The sequence below is a fragment of the Anneissia japonica genome, unplaced genomic scaffold (genome assembly GCF_011630105.1).
Source record: "Anneissia japonica isolate Jap-2015-1 unplaced genomic scaffold, ASM1163010v1 scaffold7731_len1735946_cov199, whole genome shotgun sequence".
Lineage (NCBI taxonomy): Eukaryota > Metazoa > Echinodermata > Crinoidea > Comatulida > Comatulidae > Anneissia > Anneissia japonica.
In genome coordinates, this window is record NW_022758997.1 from 1,327,020 (window position 1) to 1,353,633 (window position 26,614).

At 34.9% G+C, this 26,614-nt stretch overlaps 3 protein-coding genes across 7 annotated transcripts in view; 2 read left to right on the top strand and 1 right to left on the bottom strand.

The window, feature by feature from the left end:
- The first annotated feature begins 1,789 nt into the window (after positions 1-1,789).
- On the top strand, positions 1,790-9,847 carry LOC117125497 (mammalian ependymin-related protein 1-like). 4 transcript variants are annotated; one of them, XM_033272000.1, is made up of 7 exons: positions 1,790-1,971; positions 3,952-3,986; positions 4,704-4,841; positions 5,053-5,190; positions 6,867-7,047; positions 7,800-7,887; positions 8,895-9,847. In XM_033272000.1, the coding sequence occupies exons 1-7, from the start codon at positions 1,899-1,901 to the stop codon at positions 8,962-8,964; spliced, it is 723 nt and encodes a 240-aa protein (XP_033127891.1). In that variant the 5' UTR covers positions 1,790-1,898; the 3' UTR covers positions 8,965-9,847. The 4 variants fall into 4 exon arrangements, with proteins under 4 accessions (XP_033127891.1, XP_033127890.1, XP_033127893.1 ...); XM_033271999.1 differs by lacking the exon at positions 6,867-7,047 and adding an exon at positions 5,929-6,112 and having other exon boundaries at positions 1,793-1,971; XM_033272002.1 differs by lacking the exon at positions 5,053-5,190 and having other exon boundaries at positions 1,793-1,971.
- Positions 9,848-10,038: 191 nt separating this feature from the next.
- Positions 10,039-19,494, bottom strand: LOC117125496 (atypical kinase COQ8B, mitochondrial-like). 2 transcript variants are annotated; one of them, XM_033271996.1, is made up of 15 exons: positions 19,410-19,494; positions 17,707-17,922; positions 16,915-17,283; positions 16,744-16,810; positions 16,223-16,294; positions 15,944-16,060; positions 15,482-15,567; positions 15,133-15,273; positions 14,543-14,624; positions 14,137-14,230; positions 13,395-13,536; positions 12,600-12,707; positions 12,153-12,218; positions 11,266-11,352; positions 10,039-11,060 (listed from the first exon to the last, which is right to left on the bottom strand). In XM_033271996.1, the coding sequence occupies exons 2-15, from the start codon at positions 17,899-17,901 to the stop codon at positions 10,782-10,784; spliced, it is 1,905 nt and encodes a 634-aa protein (XP_033127887.1). In that variant the 5' UTR covers positions 17,902-17,922; positions 19,410-19,494; the 3' UTR covers positions 10,039-10,781. The 2 variants fall into 2 exon arrangements, with proteins under 2 accessions (XP_033127887.1, XP_033127888.1); XM_033271997.1 differs by having other exon boundaries at positions 19,375-19,494.
- A 423-nt stretch (positions 19,495-19,917) lies between these two features.
- LOC117125501 (DNA replication licensing factor MCM5-like) overlaps positions 19,918-26,614 on the top strand; it is an 8,259-nt gene continuing 1,562 nt past the window's right edge. Inside the window, exons 1-12 of the mRNA XM_033272005.1 lie at positions 19,918-20,153; positions 20,555-20,681; positions 21,190-21,318; positions 21,893-22,065; positions 22,663-22,818; positions 23,222-23,306; positions 23,462-23,669; positions 24,023-24,183; positions 24,394-24,462; positions 24,758-24,991; positions 25,493-25,576; positions 26,166-26,273. Coding sequence (XP_033127896.1) covers positions 19,999-20,153; positions 20,555-20,681; positions 21,190-21,318; positions 21,893-22,065; positions 22,663-22,818; positions 23,222-23,306; positions 23,462-23,669; positions 24,023-24,183; positions 24,394-24,462; positions 24,758-24,991; positions 25,493-25,576; positions 26,166-26,273 — 1,689 coding nt within the window. The 5' untranslated portion in view covers positions 19,918-19,998. The remainder of the gene's footprint in view (positions 20,154-20,554; positions 20,682-21,189; positions 21,319-21,892; positions 22,066-22,662; positions 22,819-23,221; positions 23,307-23,461; positions 23,670-24,022; positions 24,184-24,393; positions 24,463-24,757; positions 24,992-25,492; positions 25,577-26,165; positions 26,274-26,614) is intronic.

Genomic DNA, 26,614 nt, shown 5'->3' on the forward strand with positions numbered 1-26,614 from the left:
TTAAAATTGGCCAAGAACTTACGAAGATATGATATTAATCATTGTTTTTGGTAAGGTTTTGGTCAGCTATTCGATATAATACCCTACACCCCTCTGCTGATAACCATTCAAGTAAGGCCTGACTTATCAGCTAGACAGAGAAACGTGGTACGAAATGAATAGAAAAGCGTTCAAGAAGTGGTACGGTGTTTTGAGGCGATAGGTCTAAGCCTAGGTATTTTTACACAGTTTTGAAGAAGATGGAATTGTTTAATTAAGGAAAGTGTTCGTTCTGATTGACACTTTTTACCAGCAAGCAATGGGTCAAAACAGCAATGAACCAAATAATAATAATAATAATAATAATAATAATAATAATAATAATAATAATAATAATAATAATAATAATAATAATATTGGGCGAAACACAATATAAAAGCAGTAGACATTTAAATAATTTAAAATTTAAAATAGTGACAAAATGATTATATAATGACATTAATTAAAAATAATAGTAATGAAACAGTACAGTAGTAGTAATAATAACAATAAGAAATAGGCCTTATAACAATATCACAAAATACAAATTAAATAATAAAAATAAACACAATAATATCAGTGAACGTTCAAATAAATAAAACTTTAAATTACAGACAATAAAAAAATATACCCGATATATATTATGTCATAAAAGTTTATTGCCGTTTTGAACTGAGACCCTCCTTAAAGTACTGATCGACTTTGAGGGCTGCAGAGTGATGATCATTTGGTACATTGATGAAGAATGTCGATGAATTTCTTGAAAAGAAATTTCCAGGGTGTGTTTTGAATAGAATTTGGGAACATTTGAACTATTTGAAATGCTAGAGCGTTTAGAGGTATTCTAACCAATGATGAGACTTTCCGCAGGTTTGTGCTTTGAACGAATGCCCGTGTTATGTATTATAGTAGCGGCCTAGCAGCAATACCTGGATAAGGTGATCCGTGGGTATAAATAATATTATAAATAGTACTAGGCCTAGGTAATAGGCTTAGCCTAGTTAGCTCTAGTAGTAGTAGGTCTAGGCATAGGAGGATAGGAAAAGGAGGATAGGCCTTTTCGTATACATTTTGAAGTGATGACAAACATTGCGAATCAGCGGTGCGTAACCAACAGAATTAAGATAAGCTTTTGGGCTGATTTTCTGACATCATGTTATTTAAAATATTATAACTCCATAACGGGGCGTCGTATCCAAAATATTTTTCCAGCAAAATGTTCTTAAAAGACTAGTCTACACCACTATATGATTTAAAAAAATATTGAAAAATGTTTGTGACCTTAGAAATCAAGATGGAATACTGTGAAGCCTATTGTGGTTAACAATAAAACAAGATCGACTACAAACATGTCTATTAGTATAGGCCTATATTATTATGTTTTTTTGTAGCATTGTAAATAAAATTTTTGAAACCCATTCTTATAAGTCACCAAATCATACATTTCTACCAACCTTTAATACTAAAACTAAAAATCAGTACACCCTTTTATGTACTGAAGTATCTATTAGTATTTACATGAATTGCATACTCGCAGCATTTTACTTTCTATTAGAAACTGCTAAATAATTTAAGTTCCGGCTGTAAATTAAAAGCGCATTGAGGTCTTTACATTATGCGCTATAATCTAGGCCTATATGAATTCACAATTATTATTATTATTATTAAATACTAATAATAGAAACTAACGATACCAGTTAACATGAACACTTGAATTTACCATTTAATCATATAATTCTGCAGTTCAAAGGTTTATCGTATTTTGACCTCAGAAAATGAAATCTGGTGCAGTAATCTTTAGCTGGTCTCGTGCTTAGATCTACTAGTTGTTAATCGACAACAACTTACATCCGCACTCTCATAGGCCTATAACATTCATCATGAAGACTGTCTTAGCCTTGTTTCTTGTGTTGACTGTAGTTACTGTAAGGTCTCAAGTACCTAAGCCATGTGGTAAGTAATTAATATTGTTATTGTTTCTTAGGTATTTTATTAGTAATTGCATGTTTGTTTTGTGAGTGGGCGTAACGCTCAGACAGGCCTATCGCTTGAATGCGTATCTCGATTAAAGAACTCTGTACTGAAAGAATATAAGAGGGCACCTGTTGAGGAAGTATTCAATCCTATAATACCGATATACACTACATTATTATAGTTTCCTATCAAAACAGACAGGAGGCACATGTTAATTGCGCCGTCTGCGCAAACCAAATACAGACTGCGTTATTCAGGTCCCCCTTAATTAGGATGGGAGGGAGAAGTGAGCGGTTCTGCTATGTCTCGGCCGAACTCCTTTTTCGATCGAAACCCCACCCACCACTACTCATATAAACCAAACCACCAAAAACTATCAAAATCAGGCCTATAGTGTGATTCACCATTAGGCCTCCTTGATCGTTCCCTGACCTCGCAACAGTTCTTCCCCTGCATAGTGCGGCGTAACAGTTATGGGCTCTCACTGAGTAAACATAGGCGTCGGAAGCATTTTCAGGGTCCCCACAAGTCTCCCGGAACTCGTGGAAGTCTCCGGGTTGAATCGGTACGGCCTCCCGCACTCCCGCACTGCAAGCAAGAATCTCCCGGAAATTAACCCATCTCCTGAAATTCATAATTTTGCATGTTTCCATCGCTTTATTATTAATTTTCTCACGAATTGAGTGCCGATGGGTATCACTATTTGCAGCAAAATAAAATTGAATGTGCTAAAAAAGCTCATTAATCAGGTCAGCGGCGGATTCAAGGGGGAAGTTGGCTCGGGTCCCTAAATATTTCAAAATTATGAAAAATGGGGTGGAAATGAAAATGTGTAGTATATATTTACTTCATACCTTACATTTGTTACAATACAATGCATGAAACTGTAATTAATGTATGGAAGGAAGGGATAGATGGGGGTATAATTGAATTAAGTCAATCTTAGTTTAATGCAAATTGTATTGTTTTATTTGGAATATTAATTGTATTATCAATTTATTAGTATCATTTACAATCATCTCACTACAATGCACTGGAACTTCATTCAATGTATAAGAGAAGGGTGGAATAAATGGAAGCATTACTGAATCAAGTCAGAATTGTATACAGTACCTTGTTTCACTGCATTTTTAAATTTTTATTTGTATATTTTTTTTTATTTTGGCCCATTACGAGTGGGTCAAATTTGGAAAAAGGGTTAGTTGATTGAGTAGGGTGGGATATATTTGTGTATGTGTACACACATGTATTATTGTATTGTTTTATTGTATTATTTAATTTTATGTTCATTACCTAATTTCTCAATTTTATTTTAGTTATTTTAAAGTTTGTATTAGTTACGTTTTATTAGTAAGTGTAGGCCTACAATAATTAAGTGACTCATTGTATTATATTTAAATTGAGCGCACCACCCTAAATGCGTACCGTATGTTCACAAAGTGATTTAGTGACAATGTATAGGCCTAGTAATATTTTAATGGAAAGACAAGTTGATGTCTGGCTCCCATGAAATGTTTAAGAATAAATAACAGCATGTAGTTACTGTACATCCATTTTAGAACATTTAATGTATTATTTTCCCCTCTAATAGAAAAAAGACCGTGCACATTTAGTGCCCATCATTCCCAAGTCTCCTGCTGTGTCTCGGAATGGAGTCTCCTGGAAATTTGCAGGAAAGACCCGGCGAGCAAGCAGGAATCTCCCGCAAATTCATGATGATATTTGCATGCTTTTACAAGTTTTTACTACTGTATTATCAATTGTCTCCCAGCAGTTAGTGCCAATCATAATGGTTATCACTATGTACAGCAAATTTACTAGTTATCTTAAGAAAACTCATTTAAACAGATTTCCCGGATGTGGATTCTTCTAAACTGTGATTATATGATAATTAATCGATAATAGGCCTGAAAAAAGTCACTGATGATAATTATTTTTTGTTTCTCTTCGTACCTTTAGTTGCCCCATCGGCGATGGAAGCCAGAATAGTTGAGGTGAGTGGTGGTGGTTTGTCTCCTCAAGCCGTATACCGTAAACCCTCGGATTGAAGCCCTGGGCTGCTTCTTCTTCTTCGTTTTTTTTTATTTTTTAAATTTTTTTTTTTGGCGAACTTTGGATAGGCTTCTTTCCGAGATGGGCTACTTTTCGAGATAGGCTTCTTTTCGAGACTACGTTTTCAAAGTAAAGAGGGGAGCTTCTTTTCAAAATTAATGCTGTAAATCTTGTGAACTTGGACAATCAAACAATAAATAAGGTCAATGTATCAATCTGTATTGTGGAGTGTATTTAACCGGCATTAAATCACCTAAACTAATATATAAACCAAGCTTGTTTTTTGAAAAGAAGCTCATGGGCTTCTTTTGCTAATTTTGGAAACTGAAGAGAGTGGCTTCAATTCGAGATGGGCTTCATCTCGAGATTAAGCCCACTGGGCTTCATTTAGAGGTTTTACAGTATTTCAATGTGGATGGTATGTGAAAGATGAGGACGATGTTTTTGACCGATAGAGTTGATTGAATTTGATGATGAAAAAGTAGAAGTAGGAGTCCTAAAAAAAGGACTCTTATACAAAATATAGGCTATAATATTACCAAATAAGATCCATTACATTCGAAACTTCAGTAACCTCTATCTCATTCATCGATACTTTCCATTTCATGCATTGATGTCATATCATAGTTTCCATGGTTATATTACATTCATACTTTCAGATCGATCCATCTCGTGGTTTTGAAGTTCGCGCCAAAATGTCATACGATTTCTACAATCGTCGAGTCCGTATAGTTGATGAAGTAGTACATTCCGACTCTAGGAAAGAATTCATGGACGTGCTCTTCCTGCATGACGTGGTACGTGCAACGTGTGTCGTCACAGACATAGCGAATTAGACGCACGAGTTGAACGTCACCGATGCGTATGCGTAATTAAATTTCCCGTGGTGTCAAATCGCCACATTAGTGAAACAGGCAAACGACGAAGTTCAACAGTGTGTTGATTCTGCAGGTGTCTCTGACTACAACAATAGGCCTAATCATCAATTATTCTGTATTAATTTTCTAGAGAAACATGGAACGTGAATATGAAGTTCGCGCTAAGATGTCTTACGATGCCCGGAATCTAAGAAAGCGTTACGTAGACGAAGTGTTCATCAATGGCGATAAGCGTGACTATTATGACGTACTATATTTGCATAATGTTGTGAGTGCAATTCTAACATCTCTTTTTCATTACAGAATATTGGAATCATTTTCATGCGCAGTTAATAACGTCAATGTTGACGTTGTTCCGGAGTATGAGAGTTGATAGTGCATTTTTTTAAAATCAAGTCCTAAATGTTACCGTTTATCCGTTTATGAAATAGTGACGATCTTATAATAGAAACGTTCACAACATAGCAATACTGAATATTGAATAGGCCTACTGAAATAATTGATTGTCCAACATATAAGAAGAAAGTGCATTCAAACACTGGCAAAAGCATTTAAAATCACAGTAGGCCTATTGAATATTAAAATCAACAATAGGCCTATGTAAAATCTACAATATTACACTTTTAATGATTGTGTACCGTATGTTCATTCTGTTTTGTTAAAATGTTTTTTTCACATTATTTATTTAATACCTTACCAACTTTACCTTATCTGCTTTATTTTGCTTATTTGAATTTTCAGTATTTTTGTAAACCTTATGTAAATATCAGCTAATTTTATTCTTGTAATGTAAAAAAAAAAGAAAATCAATGCCTCATTGATATGCTCTATTTAGTCCTATTAATTTTTATTATTGTTACATGTGACTGATTACGGAAACGAACTGTCGTTTTTATGTGACCTACTAAATATTAGGCTAGAGGTTGATGTTTTTCGCACCTTTGATTTTTGTGCATTATTTTCTTTGATGCTCCTAAAATACCAAATGAATTTCCAACATCTTTAGGGAAAGGAGTATCGATACAACCTTAAAACAAAGACCTGCGAGGTACGAGCAATCAGCCAAAACCGATTTTATCCAATCGGTATTCCAAACAACGCAACATTCTACGGCGAAGCCAACATTGGTACAAAAGGCTTTCCCGGTGAAGGCGTTTTAGTCCAAGAATGGGGTGGCGCAACCGAACGTGGTGAGAATATAAATGAATCATCGTAAATTTAAAGGAAAACATCCTTGGCAACAATACACTTCTTCATTTTTCGTATCTCTGTTTAATTTGTTTTTTTGTTAGTTCAGCTTCTATTTCATGGATATCACTCAGTAGGCCTATGTGAAATTCAGTGGCGGATTCTAGGAGATGGCAAAAGGGGGAGCTTTTCCCCTCCCGACAGCAGCCCAAAGTGACCAAGTAGCCTGTGAAATAGTTTGAGATAAACACAAACTTTCGGATCTTTCAGGGTAATTATCTCCCTGTTCCCCGCAATAGCCCTAACCATCTTCGACCATGCCCTCGATTGACAGTTTGCAACCATGATCCCCAGCAAAAACGTTCAGGATCCGCCCTTGAATACATAAAGCATGTTAGCATTCCATTGATTGAACTTTCAGATAAATCAAAATAATCAAGGCCACCAGAATATCGAGCTTCGTCCTACTCATTTAGGTTGTTTCATTTCTTTTTTCAGCATACATCTGAAAACTATCATTTAATATTAACATTCAAGTGGCTCTTTCGAGGCGAGCTCATTAAGAACACGCACTTAGCCAACGACGCACACGTCACCAACGCTACACACTTTAGGTTCTAAATGCAATTTGGTAACGAATTTCTATACTGTAGAAGAATGGGGCATACAGCTCCGCAATTTGGTATGAAGTCACTCTCGAGAGAAACACTGAATCCGCAATGACATCTCATTTTAGTCATTTCATTCACATCACAGGGCAAAGAATACCGATTGAACTTCCAAACTAAAGTTTGCGAAGTGCTCCCAATCTCACGTGAATTCAGACCGATTGGTATCCCACTTAATGGGACATTTTACGGCGAGGCTACCATTGGCAGCAAGGCGGAACACGGCGAGGGTGTCAACGTACAGGCATGGGGAGGCGATGCAGAGTTTGGTAGGTGAACCTCTACATGGGTAACTGTCATTACCATTGAACCATTGACGCATTATCATTTATGTATCCATGATCAGCAAACTAACCAACAGTAGTTGTCAAGTATTTTGGGTTTGAATTTTGGTATCATATCATAATTTTATTTAACTCAAATAAGAGTAACACAGGGAACTTCATGGTTCCTGTACAAGTAACTGTCAGAATAACAAAACAATTCAATAATAGCACAAAATCAGTAGTAATATTAATAGGCAAACGTTATACTTAAATTAATACTGTAATTATCAACAGTAAAAATAAATAAATAAAAGAATTAATTAATTTGGAGTAGGGTCACGTGACAGGGCAGTTACAATGATGGTAACCCGCTACCGCAGCGGTAAGTGTAGCGGGGCTACACTATAGTTTTAACTATGGAGTTTAATGAGATGAAATCCTTCAATATTCCATGATTTTCTGAAAACTCAACAACTTGTTTTAATTCCATCACATAATAGACCTTTCCGGAGTGTCGATTTATCAAAATTTAACAATGGCCAATCAGAACAGCACTAGGAATACGCGCGCGTCTCACAAAAACACGTGATTGCGTATATTTTAACACTGTCAGTGATCGTCCCGTCAAAGAGTATACTTTTTGGTCCCGTAGGACTAAGTAGCAACAATATCGAAGTGGCCGGGCTTAGTTAGATTGGAAGTTGTGTAGCGTGTACTTCATATACACTTGTAAACAATTTTATTATTTTCTTAAGGCCGCTACATTGGCGTATGGACCTTGACTGGATGCTTGCCGGTAAGAGAAGGTTACTATAGCAACCAAACTGGTTTTATCAATACCGAGTAAGTAATTCGGAGTTATTTTGGTTTATTGCCGTTTTATATTGCCATTCTGACAACCTGTTTTTGTCATAGTTTCTTTTTTGCTGGAGACACGATATATTCAATGGGGAAAATCGTTCCAACAGGGGATTTAAATTGCCGACGGAACAGGGGAGCAATGCACTTCACACCCAGTGAAAAGACCATTCTAGGGTTTATGACGCACTCTGCATGCACCCGGCTAATTTTTAAAGTTGTTCTGCTAGGATATACAAGTTAAGATGCTCTTTAAATTATGGATTAATCATTTTTTATCGACGAGTCTCATTGCCGACCCGGGGGGGGGGGGGGGGAATGATGGGGAGGGGGGTTATGTCCCCTGATGCCTGCACTGGCGCTGCGTGACTACCTACAATATCTATCATGAAGCAAATTCGTTGTTTTACATAATAGCATACATTAATTTATCATAATATTGCTGCATTTCAGTCGAGGTGGAATAAATATTTATGCAAGTTGTGATGCAAATGAAAAATAAACAGATTTAACATCAAGGATAGCGTCTATTCATCCTGTCTCCATGAAATAGAATAACCTATTGTATTTGCTCGTCTGCCCTCATGTATTTATCTAATGATTACGTACAACTAATTGATCTGTCCATACATTGGGTTAATTTTGATGCGCCGACAATGACACAAAAATCTATATTTGTAGTGTTTACATTGAATGCATAATTAATTTCGTCAAATTACTATATCATGTCTGAATGGACATTCAAAACGTAATCGATATTATATGATCATTGGCAGTGCCTCTGAAATAAATATCATTATTGAAATATAAAATTGATAAAATATTAAGATTACTTTTAATCTTTTTATAATTCAATAACATTTCATTGTTTCATATTCATTTTTTTTTGTAACTGTGGATGCACCATCAATTTGATATATGCCGCTGACGCTAAAGCGATTACAAATAAAACCTGAATTTACACTAATTGTATTTTCCATATATATTTGCAGGTTCTTCGACATTACACTTGGAATTAGCGACCCTAATGTGTTTATTCCACCACAAGAATGCATAAATTAGAAACGTCTTTACTATAGAAAGCGCTCTCATAGCTGGACGATGATCGATTACGCATAATAAAGATACTGAATCTGCCACTATAAAAATTATGAAAACAAGCTAAAAAATTAAAATGAAAAATTTAATTGCTTATTTTACAGGAACCACGTCAGTTATAAACTTTCAAAAATTCTGAGATTAGATTTTTTTAAAACAATTTTCAATTATTAACTGACGTGCAGCTACGATATTATTTAAATCTGCTGCTAGAAGGTGAAAGAGTAAATGCAAATGTTATTAGAATAATAATATATTTGTTAATTTTATATGAGAAACTGCTTTTTAAACATATTAAAAACTGTAATCTTAAAATTCTTAATAAATGTTGAAAAAATTGAGCAAATGTTCAAGGTATTTGTAATCATATTCTTGAATATAAAACATAGTGCAGTACTACAAACTAGATTGAATTTGAATTTGTGTAAGTTTTCTTTAAATAGATACCGGTCTTGTAGTACCATGGAGGAATTTCCTCCATGGTAGTACATTGGCGGGACATTGGTCTAAAGCCTGGTTTCATTAAAATTCCTACAATGTCGCTACAGTGTTTTCAGCGCAACCGTTATACTGCGTAGCAGTCCCTGACGTATGTAACCGACCAATCAGCATCACCGAAAGCTGTCGGCGATAGCAGCGATTGTATGACGCCAAGCTTCAGCTTCACCGCAAACTGTCAGTGATAGCGTGTAGCGATTGTATGGAAACCACGCTTAAGTATCACCGAAAGCTGTCGTCGATAGTAGCGTGTAGGGATTGTACGGAAACCAAGCTTAACCATAATTATTTTATCAGAGTTTATTGACAATGTACTTTTAATTGTATAAAATATATTTTGATTTGAAAACCTCTATATTTTTCAGTTTTATGACATTGAGTCTCATAAACATTCGAACACACACATTCGAGTCACTATGGTTACACAATAATATGTCTTTAAAATTCATAACCATCCATCGGCCCCCCTCCCCCTCACATTTCATTTCATGGTCTCTCTCTCTGCAACCCTCTGTCATACACAATGCAATTGACAATGTATTAAGTATCACAATTATTTATTTGAAACTATCACAACCATATACAGAAAACAAGCTATTGTTTTACTACAAATCCCCTGAATTATGAATAATAAAGCCATTTCACTTCTAGCCAATTGTCTTTGACCCTGTAGCAATTGACAATGTTTAAATATCGCAACAATTTACAGAAAATAAGCTATTGTTTGACCACAAATCTTCTTAATAATGAATAATTAATTAATAAAACTTTTTACAGATTATCGGCGTTGGGCCATAAAAAACCAAGGGTTTTATAGCCAAAGATGGTAGATGGGTCACAAACATAGGGTTGTGGCGGGCCGCAATAAAATTGATGTTGGGCCGCATGTGGCCCAGGGGCCGCACCTTTCCCCACCTGTGCTTTAGGCCTACAGTTCTGTATTTAAAGAACTTGTAAGAATGTCTCCATGATTGATTCGCAGTACCAACTGCTATGCTATTCATAAAAAAACAGTCATCACACCAAAGTGGCATTTGTTTAGCTGCAGTGACATTACGATATTGAAACTAGTTATACATTTAGAAGAAGCATTTCGCAGGAAAATATACCTGGTAAAGCCTTTTTTCCAGAATTTGTTATAGTTAGAACACTAATCCTAATATATATAAACAGTAAACTGATAAAAACTGTAGAAATGTTGTTATTGCAAACAATTTTAAATTAATATTAAATATCTAGTTAAATTGCTTCACTGTATTTTAATTATATCTGAAATGCTTCACCTATTCATCATCAAATTCATACCGTTGCCAATGCTTATCAAAAAGTGGTTTACACGAAATATTGGCACCAAGTTTTGTGCATAGTAAGAATGCGCCGGCCATTTTACGGTGAAGGGAATAGGATTCTTCGGGTGGTGGCGTCAGACGATGGTGCAGCATTCGAGACATTAGGGAATGGATACGCATGGTTGTGTCTTGTGTTGCAAAGTTAAACGGTTGATCTGATTGGAAAGCCTCACCAAGAATCATCACAGCTTCAACGTGTGCCTCTTCCATCACCTGCAGTATAAAAAATATAAGGATTATTTTCACATGAATGTTACGCAACCAACAAAAGCAAAATCAATCACAGTAAATTAACTAAAAAAAAATTTCTCCTTTGCGGTAATTAGGTTGAAAATAAGGTTGTTCCTACAGTCGCGCACGCCGCACAAAATACGGAAAGTAAAGTATACAATTATTAGGTGAAAAAAGTGTATTATACCTTTGACTCATATCCAGTTAGAAATCCAAGTCTTTGTGAGTACTCAAGTACCGCTTGCCTATCACCGGTCCTTGCACCATGAATTATCTGAAACGAACAAAAATCTAATGGTAAGCATGTTTTCAAACAATCAGTTTGATGTCAATTTAGAAAACGATATTATTAAAATGTTGTTACCCCAGTGGCAAATCGATTTAGGTAGGGGCCATGAAGAAGAAATGTGGACTCAATCATTATGGGGGGGGGGGGGTGAATGCTATCTCACAAAATAAGGTGATAGGAGGTAACTTTTATCTACTTGAGCCTGATTTTTTTTGGCTTTGGACATTTTCTATGGGGGCACAATTTTTTTAAAGAGGGGTGTGGCATGTGCCCCCCCCCCACACCAGGGGTTTAACCAGAAAAACGAAATAGGCCATCAAAAATGGAAGCCAATGGGCGTGGCACTGAGTCGATGGGTGGGCCACGCCCATCTCTGATTATACCCACCAAATTTTAGTACGAAAACAACGTACATTCAATCAATAAATGTTGTTTTTATCAAACATAAATATGATTTAGCTTTAGTTTAATGTAACATTTGATAGATTTGAAGAATATAAAGAATTTGCTTAAGGTAGACCAGGCCCAATTAGGCTAGGCCGAGCTGATTAGGACAAGTCGTCCAAGCCGTCACGGTAAAAGTGGCCGTCCTAAATAATTGTAGGCCGTCCAAAAGACAGACGGACGGCTCGCTGGCTAAGCCTATGCCCCACAAAACCTCTAGATACGCTACTGATGCTATTGGCAGTCTGACTAGATTGTCATTGACAATCATCCTCAATGACCAAGATATTGTCATTTTGTCTCAACCAACCGACACTAACAGAATTTCTTATTCTACTCACCCTAATGTACTTGTCCACAAATGATTTGTCAAACACTCTTGTAGCCCCAAAATCAAGAAGCCAAATCTAAAATAAAAATAACAGTGAAATAATAATAGGAAAATAGAAATGCTCCTTTTACACTGTGCAATAAAAGCATAGCCTCCCCACGGTGTGATTTTTCTCTGAGAATTGATAAGCAGAAATTTGAAAACAATTAGACTTACTAAACTTTAGTTATCGTAGTAACAAACAATTTACTACGACGACAACATGAAAAAATATTACAATTTCAACAAAATAAGAATTTTATCATTGAAAATAATTAGGTATGAGCATTAGTGCATTACAGTCACAACAGTAAAATAAGCAGACTTTTAATAAATGTCCAGATCACATATTCTTGTAAAATAGAATGTTGTTATCTGTTTTTCCACACAATATTTTAACCCCTGGCTATAGACCTACCTTCTTGCTATCAGCGTTATAAAAAAAGTTTGACCAATTTGGATCGGTCTGCATCACAAACCATTCAAATATTTCCGTCAGGCAAAGTCTTAAAATATTCAGGCTAATCTGGGTGAAGACAAAATGTAAAAAACATATAAAGCTATTATATTTGTAACATACCTATATATGGTCATGATGACATGACATCATGAGCATATATAGGCACATCATGACTATATATGGGCACATCATGACTATATATCGGCACATCATGACTATATATGGGCACATCATGACCATATATAGACACATCATGACCATATATGGGCACATCATGACTATATATGGGCACATCATGACCATATATAGACACATAATGACTATATATGGGCACATCATGACCATATATAGGCACATCATGACTATATTTGGGCACATCATGACTATAGATGGGCACATCATGACCATATATAGGCACATCATGACTATATATGGAGCTTATTGTCAAAGAAAATTTGATAGTGTGGACAGAGCTTTAGTTCCATACTTTGTTTTCATACATTTTGAGGTAATAAATTATATTATCATACAATTTGTCCAATATTTTTTATATAAATTTAGGATAAGCCCCTAAATATCCTCATGCATATTGCAAATATAAACATCCTCAAGTCTGCTTCACTATAAATGGCTATGATGCTGAATAATAATGAATGAAATGAATTGTGCGACAAAAAAAACCAAAAAAAAAAAACCTTGGGAACTGCTAATATATTCCTGATAACCTTTAACTAAAAATATTTTTAAACTGACCATATTTCTTGTTTCCTGGTCCAAATCTATTGCTTTGTCCAATGGAATCCCATCAATGAGTTCTGTGGTGAGTACCTCTTTGGAAGACAATTCATGTACTACTGCAGGTACTGTGAAGATGACATCACTTTTCAGTAAGTTCCTAATAATGTTAATAAAAATGATGAATACAGAAGTTAGCAAAACAACCTTTTTACAGTGTCAATCAAACTTAGCAACCAACCAATCAGAACAGTGTCAGGACCTTAGCAACAATATCCAAGGGGCGGTGCTTAGGGAAAAGGTCAATTGTACACAGCATTGCATGCTGGGTAATACAGGTCTGCAACAAGTAATTGTGGTAGTTTAATGAAATGAAATATCCTAAAAAAATACGCTTGTCGGAGCAAAAAACGGTCTACTTTGTTTCTCCAGCCACGGAAAGGGTATTGTCGTGTCCTTTTGTATGTTTTTAGAATTAGGGAATATAAATGAAATGTAAAAAGTTATACATACTTTATGATCCCCGATTAATTACATACCTAACTGATAATATTTGATAAGGTAGATTCAGTTGGATGCATTATAGTACGAGATTTACAGTACTATACTTTAATTGTAAAAATGTATTCAAAACCCAACAAATAAATATAAATAATTAATAGCTTCCCCAACCCTAATTAAAAATTACATAAGCAATAATAACACTTTATAAATTATATAGTTTATATATAGTGCCCTCAAGTTTCTTCCTTGTTTTTACCTGAATAATTCTGAGTATTTGGCTTCCCTTATGTAATCTATTTCCCAGCTTAATTCACGCCTTGCTACATCCATTGCATTCTCGATATACATACCTATAAATGAATGATAATGAAATCGACTATTAATGATGAAATAAATACAGGTCACCCTCTAATTAAAGACCAGAATAAATTAAAGATCATCTCAAATTAAAGATCACATGCCCTCCAATTAAAGACCAATTTTTTGTGGTCCCAAATGAACAAATGTCTTTTATGTTTATTATTCCAATTAGAGACCAAAGCTGCTAAAGACCATAGAAACCACAGTCCTAAAAGTGGTCTTTAATTGGAGGGTGATCTGTAGCTTGTAAAACCATATATACGTTCACTGATTGATTCTGATCATTGATTCTGAAACCTTACCTTCTGGAAGCACATTCCATATGTTAAGAATAGCAGTAAGGTTTTCTATATCGCTATCAATTCCTTTTGCAACACCGGGGTACTGCAAAATAATGAACAGGTTAAAAAGGTGTCAAACTATGGTCAAACAATTTATAGTCTGAGTAACATAATGAATCCAAAGTACTGGTAACTGTTTCTTCTGTATCTGTAAAATTTAATGCATTTTAATATACATTGTATAAAGTAATGGAGATATGAATTGATGGCTAAAAAAGTACTTTAGTATAATGAGTAAAATACTCTTGCAAAATCTTAAATTTTCGAAAAACTCTAAATAAATTTATCTTCTCTCCTTTAATCTCCATTAAGTAGCATATCTTAAAGCCCTGTCCAGGCTATCACATTTTATTTGACAAAAACATGTGACATGCCTAAATATGGTCATGATGACATCACATCATAACCATATATAGGCACATCATTACTATATATGGGCATACAACAGTTTTTTGTCAAACAAAATTTGATAATCTGGACACAGAGCTGTGGGCAGGTAACATATCTTTAGGTAGCATTTTTCAAATTTGACAATTGTGTTGGGTGATTACCTGGATTTTCATTGCAACCTCCTTCCCATCATGCAGTGTTGCAAGATGAACCTGTCCAATAGAAGCTGCAGCAAAAGGCTTCTCTTCAAATGAAGCAACCTTTGACCGCCAATCATCTCCTAATTCCTTCTTAAGTACACCCTACAATTAGGAAAAAATGGGGGAAAGATTACACAAATGTTTTCCTTCATTTATGTCTCTTTTACAAGTCTTCCTTTTATGTAGGTGTTGTTGTAAATATTATGTATCTTGTGAGTATTTTATTAGTTAAGTTATGCATCGCTTTGTCAGGTGCTACCTATTCAAAGGCTTATCCTTGATCAATGACAGTAAACTATAATTAACTTACTGTCATTTGTCTAACTGGCATGAAGTCTGCACTTTGCCTCACCCTCTCAAATACATTCTGCAGCTCTGGACTGATCAAACTATTATCTGAAATAACAAACATGTTAATATCAAATATGTCAATCTGCATTTCACTTTTAATGCAATTTATGTTAATTGAGCAGACAATATTTTCAATACTGCCAGATACGCTGCATTATTGACCATCACATCATAATTATTGCAGTGATTGTACCCCATTGCTACATAATTATTTATGGTCACCATGTGATTATTTCCTGTAGTTATGAGCCACATTTTTTAATTATTTATTTCAACACTAATTTGTAAGTGTGGTCTATCCAGTCAGAGCTGAACAATTTGGCCTTAATTTTCACCTGTGAATCCTATTTCCTTTGACAAAGCAACATCTACAAAAGATAAAAAAATAAAAACAAAGATTTGTAATAAAACATTGCCTTACCTTGGATACTCAGCATCTGACCTAGTTTTAATGCAGCTCCCCGTACTTTACAAAGTGTACTGACGACTCGATCAGCATTTGCTGTGGTCAGTAATGCACTTCTTCCATTATTGTCACCTACACAGAACAAAAGTACTCATTAAATATTAATCAAACAATTTTTCTTGAAGAAGCATTTAAATTTCAGATAGTTTTTAATGCATTATTTTTGCCTCCATGAAGCTTGAATTTAAATGATAGACCAGGGAGGGACCAATTTTAATTGGTTGAAAAGCTTACTGTCATTAGTTAGCCCAAGACCTCTCCTTGCCAGTTCTGCTATTGTCCCAATTCCCAGTCCGGCTGCAAGTTCTGAAAATATAAAACCCAAAACTTTATTATAAAATAAACCTATTTCTGTACCTGTTTTATCGTATGCATTAATCATAACCTTCATGAATTATGCATAACTTTTATGCATTATGCATAACTCTTCTGATAGACAAATCTTAATATTGTTTTATAATTTGCTGTTAATTGAAAATGTAAACCAAGTTGAGAACAGCTTACCTGGTTCAATTCCAATTTTGATCAGCTAAGAAGCTTTGCAAGCTAATAGAGTACACCATCTTTCACAAGTAAAAGGTGCAGCTTATATGTATGTTAGTGTACAATTCACTTATCAGAAGAATTTGAGATGTTTCCCAGTGCACTAAATAAGCTAATAACAATTTACATAACACATTGTAAAGTGTTTCTATGTTCTCCACTGCCTTTGCAAGCAAAACTCACGTAAACACAAATGAAACTATGGGGCTTACCTCCAAAACTCAGCACTCTGCCAAGCCTAGTGGAAGGAACTGTCCTCTCTTTGGCTCTGTCACTTAACTGTTTGAAAGAGAACAATCAAATAATTTAAATACTAATTATCATCGTAATTCTGAATTTCTGAAATAATTATTACCAATAGTAAATACAACATAAAATCTTACCACTTGTTTATTCCTAGTCTTCCTTGGTGGTTGACCTTTTGTGAATTTCTTAATGTCTTCAGCAGCGAACCCTGTAGTACAATGGCGGACGCGATTTCTATGAGCCACGAAAATGAACTTGGTGTTAAAAGCTGACCATGTATGATAGCTGCGTTTTGGAGGAAATCCATTACTACCTGGTGTTGTTTGTGTAGTTTGCGTGTGCACATCATTTTCACCTGTTTTTTGCGTGCGTACCTCCGCACGACGTGATGTTTGTGTGTGGTTTTCGTTTGAAGTTTTTGGCCGGATATTCTCATCGATTCCTACTCCAACTGGTTCCCAATCATCAGCATTCATGATATCAAAATCTTGACTTGTAAAATCCATCTATAGGGGAAATGTACAAAGTTAACTTTTAACAATCAGCATAAAGCCGGGCGCTCAGAGCTCAAAGTCGTCCAACACGATTCTATGTAGAATGCAAAAACACAACAAGTTATTATTAAAGAACTTCATTGGATAGAATATTAGGTTAGTATAACTTATAAGGGTTTTTTTTTAATGATAAACTGACATTTTATAATCCTTTATTGACAGGATAACACTTATTGATTTTTTTTGTATGTTTATGCAATGAATATAGAACATTTTAATGTTAATAATTAAAATTATTTAAATGAATCAGTTAAATGAATCAGTTAATAGGAAAATATTTCATCCACCAAATTCCCCATGTATAATAATTAACTAAAGACTGTGGTAATTATATAAATATTTATTTTGTGAACCTTAACTGTTTGACATATTTACCTGGTAAAATTCTTCTTTTGGAATATATTCCATGCAGTCTTCAAATTTAGACTGGACAGTAGATACGACTGGCTTGAGACTGGAATTGTTTAACCGTCTCTCTACTTCCTTTCCTCCCATTTCAAAAAATGCTTTTGCAACCAGGCCAAACCCTTTGGTTATCTTGCCAATATCAGCTAAGCGACTTTGAGCCATCTTTAAATCCTTTTTCTAGGCCTAGAATGATAATATATGAAATACAAATAAAAACATGTTGGATTTGGATTGGATTTATTCAGTGTAAACACCAAGGATAACCCACAAAAGACATATTTCCAGTGGGGTCCTTCTGGTGGTGATCGGGGAGTACACAGGGAGACAATCCCCTCATCTTTTCCGAAGAGTGTACTGCGCCCTTTAACATGCACATGGGCCATAATGTACACAGGACCAATGGCTTAAACGTTTCATCCGAAAGACGGTGCACTAGTATTGTAACTTGCATTCTTGTTTAAGAAATTAAGAACAATGAAATGCTGATGAATTTTCACTTCAGAGTATACACACAATATTTCCAAATGAAATTTCAAACAAATAAATTGAAAAAATAGATTAAGAAACAAGAACATTAAAACAAATTAGACAATGAATAAATTTATTGAAATGTGAACAAAGCAAAAATTACTGAATGTTCAGTGTTTTTGCTGGCCAAATTGATGTTATAAAAATTATGAAATTAACTGTAAAGGCTTAGTTGAATTGGGGATGAATACAAAAGGGGCTGAATTGATTTGGGGGTCTTGCCTTTTACTGTAAAATCCATGAGTTTGATGAGTAGTTGCCTGGTTTGGAAGTTGTTTTGTGAGATCAGTTTGTTTTAAGTCAGCATTGTAAATCAGTGCTTTTTCTCTTCTGTCTTTTTTTGTAGTGTTTCCCATTTAACTTTTGAAGCATGTCTGTGACGATGTTTTGCATTCAATTTTCATTTGTTAATTTTACCTCAACATAACATACAAATACAAAAAACATATACATAGCATGGTAAGGAAGGGGCATTTTAAGCAAATTTTTTGACTGTTACGTCAGCTGCCCCTCATATATATAAGGCCACGGGAATGAAAGTTGTAGATTTGCTTCTGAAAAATATTGAAAACATTTTTTTCATTAATTATTCATTATTTGTATAAATGCTGTACACAAACCGCAGCATCAGCAATTTTAATTTTTACATTATTCTAAAGAAACACAATGCATACAATCATTCATAAATAATGTACACTGTAAGACACATCTTTTATTTAAGTGGATCATATGCAATGTCAGAAAAAGGTATTTATAATTTGGCACTTTAATAATAATAATATACTATATTAATATTTCATTTACCAACAAAAGTAAATAATCATTTTTAACAAAATTTGGCAGCCCTTCTTTGGAATAACTTTCACGCAATTGGCCCTAGCTAGCTAAAAAGGAACAGGACTAGGATTCAGAAGGCATCGCCTTCATATACCTATAGGCCTTATTATGTTGGCTAGTTTGGTGGGCCTAGTCTAGGCCTAGGTAGGGCCCTAGGTAGCCTACCTAGGCTTGATTGAGTTGATACTCCCAAAACCAAAAGGCCGAACTTGTCCATCCAAGCAAGCATGCCTATTCCAGTTAGGCCTAGCCTAGTGAACGGTCACTTACAGTGTAGTTAATGTACGTATTTATACTTCACTCACATGTGTACCTAGCTAGGCATAGGCCTTAAACTTGAAAAAAACAAACTTCGCCTATTCAATCAGACCTCCTGATTCATTCCAGGCCGCGCTTCCAGGCCAGCATGCTAGATATAGATCCTTGATCCTAGACCAGAACTTACGTAAACAAGGAATCAACTAAACCTACATTAGGGGTAAATACGTTTATGACTTCGTTCTATATATAAATCTATATACTAAATAAACTAGTGAGGCATTAAAAACACATACTTTAAACTTTTATTTATCTAAAATGTATCCATTATAAATATTTAATAGAATATTTAAATAATATTTAACAATTTAAAATATTACTACCCACATTAAAATTAATTATTCTTTGTTGCTATTAGTCTTTAAAGCCCGTCGCCAATAAGGTATCTGTAACGTGCCTTAGGAAATCGTTACCTTTCAAAATAGAAACAACGTCTGCATCACGTTTAATTTAAAAGGACAAAATTTGCATATCCTTTCGCGGCAACATTCGCGCCGAAGTTTGCATGTGACAATTTCATTCGTAATAGTCGCTCTCTTTCTTGTTTACGGACGTATTGCACGAAATTTGCAGAAAATGTCTGGTTTTGATGATCAGCAAATATTCTATTCAGATAATTTTGGTTCTGAGGAACAGCAAGCTGATGGAAAAATCAATAAATTGGGAGTGCAACGAAGGTTTAAAGACTTTATACGAAAATACCATGATGCTAATTTCCTGTACAAATACAGGTTGGTGTATTGTTGTCTGTGTTGTGAACTTGTAGGCATAGGCCTAGGCCTAGGTGTAGTTGCCTGCTGTAGTGAAGTGCACTTTCTTGAGCCTAGGCTAGTAGTATTCTTTCTTTAGGCCTAGGCCTAGTTAGGCAAAAATTATATTTATTGTTGCAACATATAAAATTAAATTATATAGGCCTAGGCCTATTTCAATATCATAGGCCTAGGGAGGCCTAGGCCTAGGCCTATGCCTACGTAGAAGAAGTCAAGCAAATTTTCACTTATTGATTTAGGCCTAGGCCTTGCTTAGACCTAAGTTGATTTTTTTAAATTATTGTTTCATCAGTTTTTCTGTGATCACATTAAATTTGTTTACTTAATAATTATAATACACATACATACATGGATATTTGTAGGGATGAGCTGAAAAGAAATTATAACCTGAGACAGTATTGGCTTGAGATAAACATTGATGACTTGAGAAGCTATGATGAAGACCTAGCTGAAAAATTGATGAAACAACCAACTGAATATCTGCCGTTGGTAAGGAAGACTTGTTTTTTTTGTCAAACAATAGATGCTGTATATTATTTTGTTGATTATTTTTTTCCTTTTATGTGAAGGGACAGTATTATTAATGATAGATACATTTTAACGCTAGGCCTAGGCCAGTCCAAAGGATGAGGGGAATTTAAACATGGAGAACATAAGACAGCAACATGGCATTGTGCATTACACCAGACAAATTTTTAAGGGTGAAAAAATTGTTTATTGTTTTGCTCACTCCACTCTAAATGTTAATTTTCATGGCCAGGCCTTCAACACCTGGACAGCAACAACAAATTACATACATTATCAAGTAATATCCGATTATTAAATACTGTATGCAAAAAAAAAAATAAAAATGTAAAGGCCTTCTGATAGAGACATTTCAAGCTTCGTGTGCCTTTCTAATTTAATTAATGTAAATTTTACAAATTGTGATACCTTATTTTGTAATGGTGTACATTACTATGGTGATAATATTTGGCCATTTCCTCCTACTGTACAGCTAGAAGCAGGTGCAAAGGAGATTGCAGATGAGGTGACCCATCCACGCCCAGAAGGGGAAGAGGCAGTCGAAGATATCCAAGTGATGTTGTCATCAGATGCAAACCCAAGCCCAATACGTCACTTAAAGGTAAGTACACCTTTGGCAGCTCCAGCGGTTCATACAATCATACAAGCATGGACTCAATCTGATGCCAATTGAGAAAATCAGGCCGAAAATTTTTCATTTAACCAAATTTATTTTATTTAGAGTTTCAAATTGTCTAAAAAGTATGTTTTTTATCATCCTGAACCATAAAATTTCTTGCCCTTGATCCATACAAGTGATTTTATTCTGGACCCATACCAGAGGACCTGGGTAGCCCTTTGGTCTGGACCCCTCTCAATCTGTTAAATTAAATGTAATACATAAATAAATAATTGTTAATCACTGTTAACGAAGTTGAAAATATTAAGGGAGTTTTAAATGGTAAAAATAAAATTTATGAGGAACATGTTGGTGTTGAACTCAAAAAATTTTAAACCATATTAATTAAGCTCTCTCTACATTATCAAACTATTTTATACCCATATGTAGTCAAAATCGTATGTTTTTGTCAAATAAAATTTAATAGTGTGGAATGGGCTTAATAATAGCAACATATAAAAGATTTTTTGATAACATGACCTCTTTTATTTGATTGTGACCTCTTTTGTTAAAACAGTCTGATGAAGTGTCAAAGTTGGTGAAGATCCCAGGCATCATCATCGCTGCATCAGCTATACGAGCCAAGGCAACCAAGATCACAATCCAGTGTCGTAGCTGTAGAAACTACATGCCGAACCTTCCCGTCAAGCCAGGCTTAGAAGGCTACACCTTACCAAGACGCTGCAACACGTCAGTCAAAATACAGTTTATTACATAGTCTGAGGAATAGTGATTGGGAGAGGCTAAACTGACGGTGGTGGCAAGGCTAATTAAAGAATAAAGAATATTTTGTCTTTATTACACAACAGGGAAGGATTTAGGGGGGACTTTGAGCCAGCTTCAGCTCCCCCACCTTTTGGAAAGTCAGAAAAAATAAAGAAAAAAGATAGAAATTATTGATCACCCAAAACGCCTCGGAGGTCATTTCCAGGCGACTAGAAAACTAAGATTTTGCAGACCCTAGGGTAGTGTTGTCTCTCAATCGGCTCAACTTTTCGAACATTCCTGGAAAATATAAACTATTTGACAGAGGCTGTATGTAGTTAATTTATATCAGTTGATTGATTTTATTGTTATGTTACTAAGTTAAGTACAGGGTAGTGTACTATAAATTTACATACCACCTATAGAAGCCTCTTTAGTGGTCAAATTAGAAATGTAATTTGTATTATAGTACTGCCCATATATTTATCTTGATGCATGCAGTGTATTTTCATGCATTTAGGAAATCAAGTTACATTTATATATAACATGATTATAGTAATATTATTTTTATTTTTGCGACAGTGACCAGGCTGGACAGCCAGGTTGTCCAGTTGATCCTTTCTTTATCGTTCCTGACAAGTGCAACTGTGTGGACTTCCAGATCCTGAAACTTCAGGAATCACCGGAAGATGTTCCTAACGGAGAGCTTCCTCGTCACATGCAGGTTTATTGTGACAGGTAAATATAACTTTGAGCTCTTCAGTTGATAATATAAATATGTGTGTGTCCATTGTCAGTGAGTCGAATGGCCGAGAGGTTAAGGCAGGTGCGCTAAAAATCCTATAGCCATAATATTGCAGCTGGTTCAAGTCGTATGTTGGCCTACGGTTCCGGTGGTGGAACAAGTCTTCTTGGATAAAAAATAATGAACTGTAGGCCTAGGAGTTACCCCGGTGCACTGGTTTACCGGGTAGCTCAGACAAAAAGAGAAAGTTACTGTCCATGCTTCCAATTTTTTTGAGACTCTGGTGTAAAGTTATATAAATCTAACTACAGTACATTGTTTGAGTACAATGTCTATGTATTCAACCTGGTTTTGTTTTTTTTTAAATTTGGTTTAATATTTTCTGGATTTTTTCAGGTATCTGTGCGAGAAAGTTGTTCCAGGAAATCGAGTGACAATTCTAGGAATTTACTCCATCAAGAAGTCTAACCCTGTGTCAAAGGTAGTTTTTCTTATATATAGTCATGATGTGCCTATATGGTTATGATGTGATGTCATCATGACCATATTTAGACAAAAATGGTTAGTCTGGATAGATCTTTATATTCAGATCTTGACATTACATATTACGGTACATTTTACTCTTTGTAATTATAGAGAGGCAGTCGGAACAAGGTTTCCGTTGGAATACGGAGCCCCTATATTCGTGTTGTTGGCGTGAAAGTAGACACGGATGGTGCAGGAAGGAGCTCCAGTGTTGCCATTACACCTCAGGAAGAGGAAGAATTCCGCCGGCTTGCATCAAATCCAGAGGTGTACGACGTAATTGCAAAGAGTATAGCACCCTCAATTTATGGAAGCGTTGGTATGTGGTTATTTGTTGTACATGTTCACCATGTGTATTTCTTTATCTTTTTTTTTCTATGATGCAATCAACCTTGGGTACATAATCTATGCTTATTGATTCATATAAGGTCTATTTTTAAATAATTAACAAAATTAATTTAAATACATAAATGCCTCGTAAATATAAATGGATTTTTTATAATTGATCTGTGCTGTGCTCTTTACCAACTACTCCCAACAACTAAAAATAAAAATCAAATCAAATGTGAGTTTTAAATCTGACCTTAAAATTATTCACTTAGTTTATGTATGTATAGTATGATGTAGCTTGTACACGTTTGTATTAATGATACCGATTTTGATATTTACCAGATGTGAAGAGGGCTATAGCATGTCTGCTGTTCGGTGGATCCCGTAAACGCATGCCCGATGGGCTCACCAGACGTGGTGATGTCAACCTGCTGTTGCTTGGGGACCCTGGAACTGCCAAGAGTCAACTGCTTAAGTTTGTGGAGAAAGTGTCACCTATTGGGGTGAGTGTTTACCTTACACAGTTATCTACCAAATACAAGAAATAATTAACAGTAATGTAATTTGGTATTGGTATCTGTAGCATCAGTTTTTCCATTTGATTTACTTTCATTTATGTAATGTAATTTGGTATTGGTATCTGTAGCATCAGTTTTTCCATTTGATTTACTTTCATTTATGTAATATTTGTGTATTTGTTACTTTTTATTTAGATTTACACTTCTGGAAAAGGAAGTAGCGCTGCCGGTTTGACGGCATCCGTCATTAGAGATCCAAATACGGTGAGTTGCATACTCATACTTGTATCTGTCCATATTGTTTCTAATAAATTTTTGAAGCAAATTTTTATACCTAATTTAAATTGTGTCCAAATTCGGTATTGGATCTTTTCTAAAGAATACAAAGCACACAGAAAATAAATAATTGGGAGATGAAAAAAGGTAAATTATAATGAACGTATCAAATAGAACAGAGGACTACAAAAATGAACTTAGTATAATAATTTATTTGGCCATCAACTGAACAATTAAAATGATGCTTCAATTGTGGCATTTTTAATTACTTATTTTAACACAGCGAAACTTTGTAATGGAAGGCGGTGCAATGGTATTGGCTGACGGTGGTGTCGTCTGCATTGATGAATTCGACAAAATGCGTCAAGATGATCGCGTAGCAATACACGAAGCTATGGAACAGCAGACTATCTCAATAGCAAAGGCCGGCATAACGACAACACTGAACTCTAGAACATCAGTCTTGGCTGCTGCAAATTCAGTGTTTGGTCGTTGGGATGACACAAAAGGAGATGAGGTAAGTAACTCTATTTTGATAATTTTAATATTGTACTATTTCTAATCATGTGGCTTTTAAATGCTTGCATTTCCTTTGTACACACTCAAATTTTCTTTGACACGAAACTTTTGTGTGTCCATATTATAGTCATGATGTGCAGATAAAATTTGACATTTGAAACACCATAGTTTTGTATTGTGCAATTTCAGACTTTCTTAGTATAATAAGCAGCATTGTCTCTATTTCCCCTCCCTAATTTTGATACCATGTATTCAATGTAGGACACATTATGCTCTATACATTTAGGCAATTTTGTATTTTACATGTAGAATTTGTCAATAAAAAAAATTTTATTAATCTGAAGTAGTAAAATATAGGTACTTTTACTCCTGGGTTTGTTTAGAAGGGAAAGCATGGATGAAGTGACTGTTTGAAGATAAGAGATGGCTATTCCAACGATTTCTCTAACTTAGTGAATGTAATAATATTTATAATGTAATGAATAAATTCTTTTTTTAGAACATTGATTTCATGCCGACCATCCTGTCTCGATTTGATATGATCTTTATCATTAAGGATGAGCACGATCAACAGAGGGACACAGTAAGTTGAAACACTTAAACCAAAATTTTCATCCAACAGCCAACATGGTGCAAGTGATGTTGCAGAGGCCTTCGTATTGGAGTTATTTTAAGCAGGGCTTTGCAGACTGATAGTTTACACAGTACTTATGTTAGCCAGCCTTATCTGATTAAAAAGATCATCTTAAATTTGGAAAATGCTCTACTTCATCAAAGTCTGATTAAACATTGTCCCGACTATCAAATTTTCATTGACAAAAAACAGATGTATGCCTATATATAGTCATGGTGTGATGTCATCATGACCATTTTTAGGCAAATCACATGTTTTTTTCAAACAAAATTTGATACTCTGGACAGGGTTAGAAAAAAATCTGACAAACATGAAATATTTTAGGACACATCTGAAGTTTAAGGAATTTGAATCCAAGACCCTGGGACTTAAAGCAAGGTAGCACTCGATCTTATACATTATTATAAAATCTTGTGTGACTTATGCATTCAGAAATCTAATTGTTTATGAATGTTAGTCATCCAGCTACAAGTGTCTGTAACTCTTGCGATTGGTTACAATAATAATATTATAACATATTGTTTGATTCTGATTATAGCGTCTTGCAAAGCATGTGATGAATTTACATATGAACGCCCTGCAGATGAGCGAACAAGATCAAGGAGCAGAACTCAGTTTAAATTTCCTCAAGAAGTTCATTCAATATGCACGAACGTAAGTAAACACAATGAGAACAATAATATACTGTAAAACGCTTACTTAGCATGTGAATTTCTGCATTACCAAATGTATGAGTCACTTGTTGACGTTCACAACGATGTTGGTAAACAGCGACAGCTTAAATGTTTTACGTTAAGATTTTTTACTTCAACTTACGGACTTATTCTTATTCTTTATTGCACAATAGAATAATCTGGATGGGAGGGCCTGGTCTCTAAAGTAAACTTAATTACTATAACAATTGTTTGAGAACCACTCCCATCCAGTATAAAAAAAAACCAAAAAAAAACATCATTAAAATGTAAGATAAAATATAATAGACAACAC